The 15000-nt window shown below is 48.3% G+C and overlaps 2 protein-coding genes across 2 annotated transcripts in view; both read left to right on the top strand.

The window, feature by feature from the left end:
- LOC133133595 (LIM domain kinase 1-like) overlaps positions 1–9331 on the top strand; it is a 32878-nt gene extending 23547 nt beyond the window's left edge. Inside the window, exons 8-15 of the mRNA XM_061249696.1 lie at positions 1–61; positions 996–1127; positions 1599–1658; positions 2017–2082; positions 3298–3466; positions 4284–4339; positions 4847–5004; positions 5474–9331. The exon at positions 1–61 is cut by the window's left edge and continues 26 nt beyond it. Coding sequence (XP_061105680.1) covers positions 1–61; positions 996–1127; positions 1599–1658; positions 2017–2082; positions 3298–3466; positions 4284–4339; positions 4847–5004; positions 5474–5636 — 865 coding nt within the window. The 3' untranslated portion in view covers positions 5637–9331. The remainder of the gene's footprint in view (positions 62–995; positions 1128–1598; positions 1659–2016; positions 2083–3297; positions 3467–4283; positions 4340–4846; positions 5005–5473) is intronic.
- A 2282-nt stretch (positions 9332–11613) lies between these two features.
- Positions 11614–15000, top strand: part of LOC133133594 (septin-5-like) — an 18740-nt gene continuing 15353 nt past the window's right edge. Inside the window, exons 1-4 of the mRNA XM_061249695.1 lie at positions 11614–11626; positions 11900–12170; positions 13091–13149; positions 14696–14703. Of these exons, the coding sequence (XP_061105679.1) occupies positions 11614–11626; positions 11900–12170; positions 13091–13149; positions 14696–14703 (351 nt within the window). The remainder of the gene's footprint in view (positions 11627–11899; positions 12171–13090; positions 13150–14695; positions 14704–15000) is intronic.

Genomic DNA, 15000 nt, shown 5'->3' with positions numbered 1-15000 from the left:
GATGGTGATGAAGGAGCTCCTGCGCTTTGACGAGGAGACGCAGCGGACTTTCCTGAAGGAGGTACCGACAGCACGCCAAAAACTAAACACAACACCGATGGGAAAAAGCAGGGGCACAGTTCCACTCCGAAACAGCAGAGGGGGCTGTGCTGAGCTTGTCGTTCTTATGCCTTGAGGAGCTGACGCCCCTCACTCACAGGCAGTACACTGGGACCCCTATGAGGAGGAATTCTGGTTTTGTCTGCAGTTAATTCATCCTCCAGAGTGCAGACATCACTTCTGTCTGTGAGAGCGCCTTGTTGTCAGCTTCTATATGGAGCAAAGAGGGCCGTTTCTGTCTGTGGTTTTTCTGCCACCTTCTAAACTGAGTTACTCGATTAGCCCTAATATTCCTGCCTTCACGGCTGACATTTTAGCTGCATGTCTTGAATGACAACCGAAGACTCTTCTTGTGTCCCTGTGTGAAATATTCTACTGTGATCTACTGTGATCACTATGAGTGTGCCAGTGTTGGTGATTAAATTCATGTGGCTTGTTTAGGCAGGGTGATTTGTGGAAGGACCCGTCTGAATGTGTCTGCTACGCAATATCTCTTACTACACAGCGGTTCGTTCTGAGCTCGCATTGTGATTCGCTGAGAGGATTGAACTTACGCCATGATATGTCACTCCAAACCGCTATGTTTACGTTGGGTTTCTTCATTGAATCAGAGATAGGTTTCAGAAGAGCTCCGTTCTGTCGCTAAAACAGCATAAGTTTAAACCGCAGTTTCTCTATCTTTCTTTACGTTTTATATGTATCTATAAACGTGTTGGTAAAACTGTATAATTGCAATTATTCACTGTGAGGTGATGCAGTATTATCTACGTTATGTTACATTGTCTCCTCTCGGGTGTGCTGCTGTCTCTGGTCTTTGTGCTTTGTGCTTTTTTAAGCCGGTGTTGGTGTGAAATTAATTTCCATGTGACCTACCTGCCCCCCCCCCCCCAACCCAGGTGAAGGTGATGCGGTGTCTGGACCATCCCAACGTCCTAAAATTCATCGGGGTCCTGTACAAGGACAAGAGGCTCAACTTAATCGCCGAGTACATCAAGGGAGGGACACTTCGAGAGATCATCAAAAAAATGGTGTGTGTGTGTGTGTGACTGCATTTGTGTGTGTGTGTGTGTGTGTGTGACTGCATGTGTGTGTGTGTGTGTGTGTGTGTGTGACTGCATGTGTGTGTGTGTGTGTGTGAGTGTGTGTTTGTATGTGTGTGTGACTGTGTGTGTGTGTGTGTGTGTGTGTGTGTGTGACTGCATGTGTGTGTGTTTGTCTGGTCGCCTATTTAATTTGATAAAAATTTCTTAGCAATTATTGCTTCAATGTATAATTCCATGAACGTATTGTTCAATATTTTGAGAAAAACTTTTGTACAGTTTTTTATTTTTTTTTATCCGTAGATGTATTGTGCAGTGTTACCCGCTGCCCTAGTCTTCCCTCTCTGGGAATGCGTGTTTTAGTCACCTTCACGTGTGGAATTCCTCAGTAACAGTCATGTAACAAACACGTCCGTTTGACACGCCAGCTGATACGTTTTTTTAATCACCTCCCAACAGGACAGCAAGTATCCATGGAAACAGAGGGTCAGCTTCGCCAAGGACATTGCTGCGGGGATGGTGAGGGAGCCTCTGCAGCCGTCTCACACAGCTCTGCTGCCCCCCTGTGGTCACTCATTGACATGGCAGCAAAACACAGACAACAATGTGTCATTGGCTCAGCAAATGTTCCTGAGAAGAAAGCGGTTGTGTAAAAAATGTCCTGGGGGGAATCACCTCTCTGTGAATCTTCATGGTCACACACTGAGTGTTCAGGAAATTATCATGCACACAGCTGCCTTCCAGCTGTAAAAATAATATGTATCTCAATGGCAAAAAAAATCTCAAGATTATAATAAAAAATATTTTGTTCTGTCATCCTCTCTCCCTCTCCTTCTCCCTCTCCCCTCTCTCTCTCTCTCTCTCTATCTCTCTTCAGACCTACCTCCATTCCATGAACATCATCCACCGGGATCTGAACTCCCACAACTGCCTGGTGAAAGAGGTGAGTAACAGTACCTGTGGTGTTTGGTTCTAATCCCTCCCTCTCTGGAGAATAACAGTGTGGTTTAGGGTTCTAATCCCTCCCTCTCTGTAGAATAACAGTGTGGTTTAGGGTTCTAATCCCTCCCTCTCTGGAGAATAACAGTGTGGTTTAGGGTTCTAATCCCTCCCTCTCTGTAGAATAACAGTGTGTTGTTGGGTTCTAACCCCTCTGTAGAATAACTGTGGTGTTGGGTTCTAACCCCTCTGTAGAATAACAGTGTGGTGTTGGGTTCTAACCCCTCTGTAGAATAACAGTGTGGTGTTGGGTTCTAACCCCTCTGTAGAATAACAGTGTGGTGTTGGGTTCTAACCCCTCTGTAGAATAACTGTGGTGTTGGGTTCTAACCCCTCTGTAGAATAACAGTGCGGTGTTGGGTTCTAACCCCTCTGTAGAATAACTGTGGTGTTGGGTTCTAACCCCTCTGTAGAATAACAGTGTGGTGTTGGGTTCTAACCCCTCTGTAGAATAACAGTGTGGTGTTGGGTTCTAACCCCTCTGTAGAATAACTGTGGTGTTGGGTTCTAACCCCTCTGTAGAATAACTGTGTTGTTGGGTTCTAACCCCTCTGTAGAATAACTGTGGTGTTGGGTTCTAACCCCTCTGTAGAATAACAGTGTGGTGTTGGGTTCTAACCCCTCTGTAGAATAACAGTGTGGTTTAGGGTTCTAATCCCTCCCTCTCTGTAGAATAACAGTGTGTTGTTGGGTTCTAACCCCTCTGTAGAATAACTGTGGTGTTGGGTTCTAACCCCTCTGTAGAATAACAGTGCGGTGTTGGGTTCTAACCCCTCTGTAGAATAACAGTGTGGTTTAGGGTTCTAATCCCTCCCTCTCTGTAGAATAACAGTGTGTTGTTGGGTTCTAACCCCTCTGTAGAATAACTGTGGTGTTGGGTTCTAACCCCTCTGTAGAATAACAGTGCGGTGTTGGGTTCTAACCCCTCTGTAGAATAACAGTGTGGTGGTGGGTTCTAATCCCTCCCTCTCTGTAGAATAACAGTGTGTTGTTGGGTTCTAACCCCTCTGTAGAATAACTGTGGTGTTGGGTTCTAACCCCTCTGTAGAATAACTGTGCGGTGTTGGGTTCTAACCCCTCTGTAGAATAACAGTGTGGTTTAGGGTTCTAACCCCTCTGTAGAATAACAGTGCGGTGTTGGGTTCTAACCCCTCTGTAGAATAACAGTGTGGTGGTGGCGGATTTCGGGCTGGCGCGCCTCATGGTTGAAGACCGGTCCCAGGACAGTCTCTCCTCTGGGACGATGGCAGGGCTGAAGAAGCCAGACCGCAGGAAGAGGTACACGGTGGTGGGGAACCCCTACTGGATGGCCCCCGAAATGATCCACGGTGAGTACCTCTCCGGGAGTGTTTGATACTAAGTTCAGAGAGACGCTCAAAGACGAGAAGTGCTGTTCTTGTTATATGCGGCAAGCCTCCCCCTGCTGAGCCCTTCCTCGGAGCGGCAAGCCAATTATGCCGCTCCACGTGAGCCGGCTGAAGTGAGCCTTTGGCAGGACCAGGAATGGAACCCGGTCTTCGGTGTGCAACTGTAACGAACTGACTGTTCCAATGCTGATGTCACAATGGCTGCGGTGATTGGAAGCAGTGGAGTTCTAGAACACGGACGTGACCAAAAAAAGTCACTGATTTTGACGAAGAAATACAGCCATGCAGTTATTCTTCCTCTGTAAAATCCAGTTCAAGCATGTAAGGTTGTATTTCTTTGTAAAAATCTAAAAGCTCATCTTCTAACTCGGCGAAGTCAGAGCTGTCCATCATATTGCGCAGGCTAGCCATGGTAGGTTCCGTGAGATCTGTATTCTAACGTTGCCGTATTTGCGTGGGAGTGTCATGGGATCGCCTGGATGGGTGGCCGTCCATAAAACCAGTCTCTGCGTTCAAGGGTGGAGTTTGAGCGCCCATTACCTTCTGGGTAACACGGGCTGGAGATTCAAGTTTTGAGAAGTTTTGCCCCATATTTAGTAAACGGCTACACTGGCGGTGATTTTAAAAATGCCTACACACATACTTTAAGCATTTAATCCAAATAAGCTCAACTGAAAAAAGCATGACAGTGCTCCTTTAAGGAAATATATACAGTATAAACCTTGACAGGTTAGCATTGACTCACCGCTGGTGGCTGCTGGCTCTGTGTCTCCCCCAGGGAAGAGCTACGATGAGAGGGTGGACATCTTCTCCTTCGGCATCATGCTGTGTGAGGTGAGAACGGAGCCATCAACACTGGGCATAACGTTCTTAGACGGAATAACACAGGATAACAGTGTGGGATCCGCACACTGGGATCAGCACACTAGGATCCGCACACTGGGATCAGCACACTAGGATCTGCACACTGGGATCAGCACACTAGGATCCGCACACTGGGATCAGCACACTAGGATCAGCACACTAGGATCAGCACACTGGGATCAGTACACTGGGATCAGCACACTAGGATCAGCACACTGGGATCAGCACACTAGGATCCGCACACTGGGATCAGCACACTAGGATCAGCACACTAGGATCAGCACACTGGGATCAGTACACTGGGATCAGCACACTAGGATCAGCACACTGGGATCAGTACACTAGGATCAGCACACTAGGATCAGCACACTAGGATCAGCACACTGGGATCAGCACACTAGGATCAGCACACTGGGATCAGTGCAGTATTGAGCTGCTGTGAGACCTATTGGTTGGTGTGTCCCCTTTCTTGCCCAGATTATCGGGAGGGTGAACGCTGACCCAGACTACTTGCCCCGGACGATGGACTTTGGGCTGAACGTGGCGGGGTTCCTGGAGCACTACTGCCCCCCAGACTGCCCCCCCTCCTTCTTCCCCATTGCGGCCCGCTGCTGCGACCTCGATGCAGACAAACGGTGAGACTGAACCCTGAACCCTGAACCTTGAACCCTGAACCACCAAGCCCCGTACCCTGAACCCCCAACCCTGAACCACCTAACCCTGAACCCCCCAAGCCCTGAACCACCAAACCCTGAACCCTGAACCACCAACCCTGAACCACCAAGCCCCCTACCCTGAACCCCCAACCCTGAACCACCAAGCCCCCTACCCTGAACCCCCAACCCTGAACCACCTAACCCTGAACCCCCCAAGCCCTGAACCACCAAACCCTGAACCACCAACCCCGAACCCTAAAGCACCAAACCAATTACCCTGAACCACCAACCCTGAACTACCAAACCCCTAAATCCTGAACCACCAAACCCTAAAACCCTGAAACATGAACTACCAAACCAGGTGCGGATCGTATGTAAATAAATTATATAAATCTAAAGGTGTTTTCTTTCTCTCTCCTGTTCTCTTTCCTTCTCTCGCTCCCTCCAGCCCCCCGTTCTCTCAGCTGGAGGAGTGGCTGGAGAACCTGAAGATGCACCTGGACATCCGGTTGCCCTTGGCCTCCGAGCTGGACCAGGTGGACCGGGCCTTCTGGCAGAACAACTCCCGCTCGGAGAACAGCCTGCACACCCACCCAGAGCAGCCCGAGTAGGCCCGGAGGCGACCGGTTCAAACCGGAGCAAACCGGTTCAAACCGGGGCAGACCGGTGCAGACCGGTGCAGACTGGACCCTGTAGGACCAAGAGGGGCGGGGCTACATCTGCCCGCCGTGAGGCAGCTGTCACATGGTCGGGTCACCATGGCGATGAGGTGGAGGGGGGGGGGGGTGACCATGGTGACCCCTGCTTTTCCAGAACAGGGACCGTTCGAGAGAGAGAGAGAGAGAGAGAGAGAGAGAGAGAGAGAGAGAGAGAGAGAGAGAGAGAAAACATAAAAAAGCACTTTCTTTTTTTTCCTGCGCAATTCCGTGCCAGATTCCCGCCACATCCCTGGATCGGCTTCAGCTTCGGAAAACATGGCGGAATGCCAGACCTTCTGCAGATGAGCTTCAGTCCGCGACTCGCTGGTGTGTCCCACTCTCAGCTCCGGAGATCCGTTTGGACTGAGGCTCGGCGCCGGGCCCCCCGCCCGCCTCCGTGTCCTCCCTCATCTCCCTCAGTGCAGTCACGGTGGAAAACACATAAAAACGGTGCGGGCGTTGCTGTGAGAAGATGCATCGTTCTGTTTTTCGTTTTTTCGCCCTGCCTCCCTGGCAGTAGAGGGGCAGCAGGGGCATTGGATACAGTCTGTTTTAACTCAGAAAAGGAAGAAATATATTTATTTAAATGAGTTTGGAACTTTTCTAAAATGTCAAATAGCTCCCAAAGACCCCAGCGGTGAGGTAATTGGTCAGGTTGCATTTATTTATTTTTTTGGTTCCCCAGCGTCACTCAAATCATCCATTAACCAATCAGAAATGCCTGTTTCCACCAGGTCACTGAGCATGCAGGTAGCCCATAGATAGATACAGGACTACTAGATCTCACATGCCCCCCAGAAACTAGGTGTTCCATCTGAACTGCATCAGAAGCACACCTATATCCGTGTGTCTGAAGCAGCCCAGAATTTCAAGTTGTTTCCGGAATGATCCGGAATGTTCCATGGAGTGTGCATGCGTCCTTTCAGGACCTACCTGGAACAGGGAATTATTTTACTGCATGCTGGAGACAAACAGCATGTGTGATCTAGCAGGTCTGTGTGTGCGACTCCTGCTTTGTGTTGTTGGGAAATGTCTATTGTCGTACCGTGTGTGTGTGTGTCTGTGTGCGCGTGTGTGTCTGTGTGTGTGTGTGCGTGTGTGCGTGCGTGCGTGTGTGTGCGTGCGTGCACCCATGTGTGTGCGTGCGTGTGCGCGTGTGTGTGTTGACCCAGCCTGTTACTTTTAGCAAACACCCTTACAGCTTACAGCCGTAGTTCAGCCGGGTAGATTTCCGTTATTTCCTTGGATTAAATCCTCCATCATTGTACTGTATGTAGCTTGCTGATGTGTACAGTAGATGTTATGTAATATGTTGTATAGTGTGTACATATTCGTTTTGTATGCAGATTGGCCAGGTGTTATTACGCCACAGTACAGGCAAACTGTGGTGCTTGGTGGGATCTGAGGTCACTTCCTGTCACCCGGGGGTCAAGGGTCAACAGGTTGCCTGTTACCCAGGAGAGGGGTTCTTTAGCATGTCCTACCAATTCATTTCTACCGTCTTATACGGGGTCACGTCTGCCTGCGGCCTCTGAAGCAGAAAACTTTGACTGTAAGAACGTTACTCTGCTACTGTTCCACAGAACACAATCAGACAACCATTCAGCTTAGGTCCGTAGAACAGGATGGCCTGTCAGTCAAGATTGCTCATCAGCCTCAGATATTAGTATATATTCTTGTTCATGTATTTTGTATATAAACGATAAGGAAGAATGATGGGAGAAAAAGGCGCGGTCTGTTGAGGCTGTGCTGTTTTTCTGTGGAGGGTTTGTGAATCACTTCTGTTTCTGCTGGTCTCTCCATCGCTCTCGTTCTGTTGTTATCTCACTGTTCCTCTCTTCCTCACATGCTCCTGTGTTCTCATTTCTCCCCCTCTCTCTCCCTCTCTCTTTCTCTCCCTCTCTGTCTCCCCCTTTCTCTTCCCCCTCTCCTCTCTCTTTCTCTCTCTCGCTCTCTCTGTCTCCCCCTTTCTCTTCCCCTCTCTCTCCTCTCTCCCTCTCTTTCTCTCGCTTTGGAATGGGCTGCATGTTTTAGGCATGGTTTGCCCGCCATTCTGTGTGTTTAAAGGTAAAAGCCGATGCAGTGTTGTCATGCGAAAGAGAAACTACTGTGGGGTAACAGCGGGAGAAGAGGTGATTCACGTTTGAGATCACGTTCATGTTTGAGATCACGTTCACGTTTGAGATCCGATTAGTGTGTGAGATCCCATTCATGTCCGAGATCGGAATGTTACACATCCGATTAGTGCATCAGTCAGAGCTACAGATGTGTTTGAAATCGTTCATATGCTGTAATCTCTCAAGTTTTTGTATGAGACAGTGACATTAATAGTGTACATGCTTAAAGTTACACCTATATATTTTATTTCTGATTTCATATTTAAGCTTTTTTACAAGGGAGATCTGTACTGACTGCAGAGCCGAGACTTAAAAAAAAACAAAAAACAAAAAAAACACAGAAACTCTATAATGTGCTGCAGCTAGGCCCTGCGTGGATTTTAAAGATTGCACTATATTTTCAAAAAGCCATGGGGCCGTTTTTACTGTAAAATGGGAGTATCTGTGAGTGTTGTGCAGACTTCCCTTGTGTACTGTATGAAAGAGAGTACGGTTTCACGCTGTCAACAGAGTTGCTTGAATGGGAGAAGAAGAAAGAAAACCCAAAGACCAACGGTAGAATGTTTGCTAACGTACGCACCAGACCTACCCGCATCGAACATGGTAAAAACAACGGCATGTTGAAACGAATAGCTTCTTAAAATGTCTAGAATTATAATATCGTGCTGCCCCTGTGAAATGCTTTAAAAGTGTGTGGCTGCTGGCTTAGTGTGATTCCAGTGCGCACTGTCTTTGAGCATCAAAGCTCCTGTCCTGTGTCTCAACGACCTCGTTGTTAAGCGCTACGATCTCCAGAAAGTAGCAGTTATATAGCCCACACTTTGGCGACTTCATTTGCCGCCTACTTCCAGTCTGTGAAACCAAATGTGTTAATCAAGAAAAAGACGATAGTGCACCACTTCACGTATCTTCTTACCCCCTAGTCATCTGTCCTGTGATTGTCCGTTTCATTTGCCGACAGAAATAGCTGTTATTTTAGTCACTGGCAGGCTGCAAAACTCAAATAACCGCTCTCACTCTGTCACTCAGTGGTGGGGACGTTTTGGTGACGCTGAGAAATTAATCACCTTGCATTGGGATGTCTCGTTTCGGTCCGTATTAATCCCCGTTAACGTTTCTCTGTGCGTCTGTGAGGATGATACCGTGCTGATTATATTTGCAAAAGATATTTTACCTCGGAACATTGCCGTGCCTTTGTTGAACGCTGGCCTTGCAGTCGACTCGCTGCGTCTTCGTTTGAGTGAGTTTTGTAATGTAAATGTGAACCTGTACGGATTTGACTCCGTTGCTGATGCTCTTGTTTCCCGATTACCTGCTCTCAGATTCTCGATGTCACGTTTATTATACATTTCATATGCCCCATTTTAATTTTATTTTTTACACAAACTGTGAAAAAAAATATATCTGCACTTTAGTTCGGGAAAGACGACGTGAGGTGGCGACTGTTTAATTGTATAGCTGGAATAAAAATTGCCGCTCCTTCAAAAAAAATATTGTTTTTGTCTTCTTTTCTTTCAACTGCTTGCGTTTCATTTTGTAGCCAATGTGGAAAATCACTATATTCTACTATATTTCAAGGGAAATGCAACAAGAGGAATCTACACACCTGCAAATCTTTAAAACACAATCACAGACCCCAATACAAATTAATCACCGGTAATACACCTGTGGTTTAGGCAATAACTGCTCTGATGAACACTGAACTGAAAAAATATCAGAGTTTTAGTACAGCCGGGTCTGTTATCAGACCAAAACTAGAACAGAAACAAGCTTTTGCCTCCTGGGAAAGGATTATAATGTTGTTGTTTCTTGTGAGTAAGAGCGGACAGCCCTGACCATACGGTTCCTGACCGCACGTGGAAACAGCATTGGTTCTTCAGTCAGGAGGGTCTGGGTTTAGAGAGGTGGGCCCTGGGTGGCCCTGGGTGGCTCATTGGTAGCTGGGCTGTTGGACTGACCCTGCTGAAGAGCGGACTCGACCCAGCTTCAGGTCCAAGCGATGGTTCTGTCCCGCCTGGACTACTGCAACCATTTCCTGGCTGGCCTCCCAGCGTCTGCCATCAGACCCCTCCAACTCATCCAGAATGCAGCAGCTCGTCTGGTCTTCAACCTTCCCAAATACTTGCATGTCACCCCCCTGCTTACTTCCCTCCACTGGCTGCTTGTCATGTCTCGCATCAAATTCAAAACATTGGTGCTAGCCTTCCAAGCAGTTAAGGGATCTTCCCCAGCTTACCTCCAAAAGATCATCAGACCCTACACCCCTGCCATACCTCTTTAAGTGTTGTTTACTTGTGTCATTAGGATGATACCTTTGCTAGTTTTGTTTGGCGAGGAAAGCAGTTTATTCTTACATTTGTGTGTTGCGGTATTATTATTAATAAATAAAAAAATATATAAATTTTAAAATCCAATGATGAAATAGGCCCTGGTCCTTATCTTTGTTGTGCAGGTAGCAGTTGAAATTGTACTTCCCTCTAGGGTCTTTCAGTGCACTTATCCCTGGTTATGGGTATGCACTTTGCACTTTGTTGTACGTCGCTCTGGATAAGAGCGTCTGCCAAATGCCATTAATGCTATGTAATGTAATGTAATGTAATGTGTGCACCATGTGACTCTGAACCCGATTCATCTGCTCTCAGAGACCCACTCTCCTCGGGCCAGAGATTCCCGAACCTCACCAGATACTCAACTCCTCCGTTCCCTGCGTTCTCTCGCAGAGCTGAAGTACAGGCGCTGCTGGTTGTCAGCGGGGGGGTTTCGGGCGCTGTGTTCCAGCAGAATGGTGCTCGATCAAACACCCGAAACAGATCCTCAGGTCACAGCGTTTCTGCTGCGAGGGCCGAGACGGAACGTTCGATACGAAGCACTTTAAGTTGAGCATCTTGCGTCTCTGAACAGAGTCTGCGCTTCAGCTCAACTCCACAGTCCTCCCATTGCAGGTTGTTTGTATTCTCTGCCTCACAACCCGCCTCCCCCCCCCCCCCCCCCCTTCCCCAGTGTGGCACAGGCTGGGGGGGATGCGGGTTCGAGCCCGTCTGAACTCCTGAGACATCGCGGGTAGTGTTGCTCCAAATTCCCTGTGTCAGCTCATTCCGGCATTTCTGTGTGTGCAGCTGTGTTATTGGGGCCCACCCTGTCTGTCGAGGGGGGGGGTTCTGGGATACGATACCTCCCAGCACAGACGAGCTCACGCTCGCCTCAGACACGCACGATGTCGAGTCGCTGCTTCCTCACACCACGGCCCACCTCACACAGACGTGAGTCAGAGGAGGATGCTTCATCTGCAGCCTGTCTGGCCACCAGGGGGAGCTGGTGAGCAATGAGACATTCCTCCCACACCCACACAAACACACACTCGGGAGGGGAAAACATATGAAAGCAGCTCATGTTGGGTAATTACACAAGCCGTGTGTGTGTGTGTTCTGTGTGTGTGTGTGTGTGTTCTGTGTGCGTGTGTCCTGTGTGTGTGTGTGTTCTGTGTGCGTGTGTCCTGTGTGTGTGTGTGTTCTGTGTGCGTGTGTGCGTGTGTCCTGTGTGTGTGTGTTCTGTGTGCATGTGTGCGTGTGTCCTGTGTGTGTGTGTGTTCTGTGTGCATGTGTGCGTGTGTCCTGTGCATGTGTGTGTTCTGTGTGTGTGTGTCCTGTGTGTGTGTGTGTGTGTTCTGTGTGCGTATGTGCGTGTGTCCTGTGCGTGTATGTGTGTCCTATGTGTGTTTGTGTCCTGTGGCATTATGGGAAGATATTATTTCCACTTGGTGGCATGTAGCCTCCATGTTCATCGAAAGTATGTGTTGTTGTGAACTTGTTTTCGCTTCTTTGGTGAAAAAAGAAGGCTTATGTCTATAAAACATTCACTTGTGCATTCACCATTTCTGCATTAGGCTGCATAATAAATACGTGCTTGTTCATTAATGCCACGGAATACAAATTACGTACAATACTTAATATATCAGGAGTCAGGAGCACCCACGTGCTATTGTTTTTATTCCACTGGTCTGAGGTCCGCATGACGTAGTTGGGGGTTGTAATGCCGCGGTCCCGCTTCGGTGCTCGTCAGACCTGCATCTTCTGGAGTTCCGTACTGAGAGGAGCGCGTGCAGGCTGCAGCAGCGAATCGGGGAGTCCGTGCCCGTTACGAGCCTCCTGGCGGCTAATCCCCATCTGGCGCAACACCGGCTTTCCGGCAAACGCGGGGGACTTAGGTTGCCGCGAGCGCAAATAACCGCCGAAGGCAAGGACCGGGATTCTGTCCCAAACGCCGCGGACCGAGTGCAGAATGGAGAACTCGTCAGCCAATGGGATGTCCCGGAACTCGACGTTTCGTTACGGTGAGTTGAAACCAACATATTTTGGAGGATTTGATTGAATTTTTAAACAGGCTCTTTTTTTAATTGGCATGGTTAGTTGCTTATGTAGGGTATATCCTACGTCAGTCCAGTGAACCACGACTAAAGGACAGCAGTGGTTGTTTCCGTTGCCAGTGTCATGTCATGCGCTCCTTTTAAGTTAATTTATTTGACTTATTTGAACGTACACTAACATGCCAAATAATGCATTTAATAACAACCGCCGTTATACAGTGCGAAACCCTCACGAGCACCCTGTGCTATTGAATCTTGGCCTTTAAGTAAAATAGTGCGCATGTCACCAATTTCTTGGACGCGACGGCGGCTCTGCTTAATACGGGCAGATAAGCGCACAACGGAGACTGTTCCGAAGTGAAAGACGTGCGTGGCAGCGTTTCGGATCTCGGCATAACAAGACGACTCTCTTAATGAACTGAACTAGCTGTCTGGTACTGAGCAGACTTGCTGAAGTTAGCAGTTTGTTGTGCGGTGGTAATTTATCGCGCTTTGTTGAGAACCTCTTAAGTTTGACTCAGGTGAATTAAGGTTACCCATAAGTCCTGTCTCCTGTCTCCAAATAACTTTTCTGTGTGAAGTTTGTTCCGTGTTTCTTGTTGGCTCTAATGATGTTTGATCGGGGTGTTTTTTATGCTTAATGGGTTTTCACAAAAATGTTCAGTTCAGTTTTCTTCTGCTACTCCCTCTTCCGGCTAATCCGACTCATATGCGCGACCCCCAAAAACAGACAGAGGCTGGGTTTTACGCGCTGTCAGATCCGCGCCTGAGGGGGCGACTCTGCTAACGCGTGCGTCTGGCACGGCAGGTACAGGCAGAGCGTTCAGACGCCGCGAGATCAGGCCTGGTCTCTGTCAAGAGAAGCGGTTATTTGCTCTCGGTTACAGAAGGAAATTGGGATGTGTCTATAAAGTCTGTCTGGGAGGGTTTCAGGACCTGGACCAGGGTCAGGGACCCCAGCACACCCTGTGGCTCTCCAGGACCCCAGTAGAACCTATAGAAATATTGGTGGTGTCTTTCATCATGCATTACTTTTTAATGAAGGGTAGAAACAAAACAGAACTAAGATTAGTATTCTGTTTGGTTTATTAATGTCCACAGAGAGATGGAGAGAGAAAGGGAGAGAGAGAGGTGGCGAGAGAGAAAGAGGGAGAGAGAGCCTTCGTTGTGCAGTGGGTAGCTATAACAGTCACAGCCTTCAGCCTTCAGATTCGCTGACTTGCATGTAGTGGGGCGAGGCCGTTGAGCGGGGCAAGCTGAGACTTCTGAAGAGTCGTTTATATCACCTCCGGGGACGTACAGAAACAAGCTGTCTGAAAAATGGGCATTTAGCTCTGTCTCTCTGTTCTCCTGTGACACGTCTCACGGATGAAACCAGACGCCACAGGAACACCTGGCGCGGGGATAAACGACTGAATTGTTCAGGATTATAAATGGACGCCCGTTAGTTCAGAAGATGAGTGACGAGGCCCCCCCCCCTTTGTCCCCCGTTATTGCTGTTACCGTGGCGACTGACAGGGTGTCACGGGTATTTCCAGCGAGTCACATCGGGGAGTCGAGCCCAAGACCAGGACTACAGACCTGCGCAGCGCACACACCAGTGCTGAGGCACCATGTGATTTGATGACGGCACTACAGCGAGTCCGTTGTGAGCATTTGTGTAGCATATCCAGGGGAAGACGATCGCTCTTCGGAGAGTACGTTTTTTATGGAATGTGGAATGTGTTCTAGTCCAGTGTTCTAGAATCGCTTTCAGTCACCAGTGGCGATTGTTACATCGGCTTCAGAATGTCCAGTCGGGAAGATTCCGATCACATTTTTGTCATCTTGCACCTTAAGAGGAGGGTTTTTTTTTTTTTTGGTTTTATTCTAAGTCAGTGTTCTAGAACTGCATTGCTTTCCTCTGTCGTTGGCGATTGTCACACAAGCATTGGATGGTTCAGTTAAGAACGCTCTCATCACAAAATGTGCAGTCTTACGCCTTAAAGGTGCCTCTCTGCTTAACTGCAAAGTCTCCAACTTCCAGACCCTTTCTTATGTAACGTGTGGGCTAATGAAGCAGGGGTGTGTGTGTGTGTGTGTGTGTGTGTGTGTGTGTGTGTGTGTGTGTGTGGGTGTGTGTGGGGTGTGTGTGTGTGTGTGGGTGTGTGTGTGTGTGTGTGTGTGTGTGTGGGTGTGTGTGGGTGTGTGTGTGTGTGTGTGTGTGGGTGTGTGTGTGTGTGTGTATGTGAGTGTGTGTGTGGGTGTGTGTGTGTGTGTGTGTGTGTGTGTCTGTGTGGGTGTGTGTGTGTGTGTGTGTGGGTGTGTGTGTGTGTGTGTGTGTGGGTGTGTGTGTGTGGGGGGGGGGGGGTTTATTCCACCTTTATCTTGGGTTTGGATCAGGACTTTATTTTTATTTTCTTCTTTCACTCATGTCCACCGGGATCGCCCTGACGGTTTTTCCCGGATGTTCTGGAACTCCTCCCCTCTGGTTCCTGGATCCCGTTCTCCAGATGAAGAGGTAAGGCTCTGGAAGTTCTCCGTTTGGGTTTTTGTGGTCTTTATGTTCGCCGGTCTGCTCTCAGTCAGTTTCTGGTCTCTGTGCAAATTTCCAGAAATATTAGGCGAAGGTAAGTTTATTGATATGGCACATTTCATGAAAAAAAAAAAAAAATTCAAAGTGCTTTACATGGGCATAAAAAGACCAAAAGCAAAGTAAAATAGAAGGCGTAAGATTTCAGAAGGTAATCGAGTGGTGCCACTTGCAGCCTCTCTGTGGGAGATCAGCGCATTAACCCAGAGTTTAAGCCCGCTGCAG

This window comes from Conger conger, chromosome 7 (genome assembly GCF_963514075.1).
Source record: "Conger conger chromosome 7, fConCon1.1, whole genome shotgun sequence".
NCBI classification, from domain to species: domain Eukaryota; kingdom Metazoa; phylum Chordata; class Actinopteri; order Anguilliformes; family Congridae; genus Conger; species Conger conger.
Note: the sequence above shows the minus strand (reverse complement) of the source record. Positions and strands in the feature narration are given on the sequence as shown.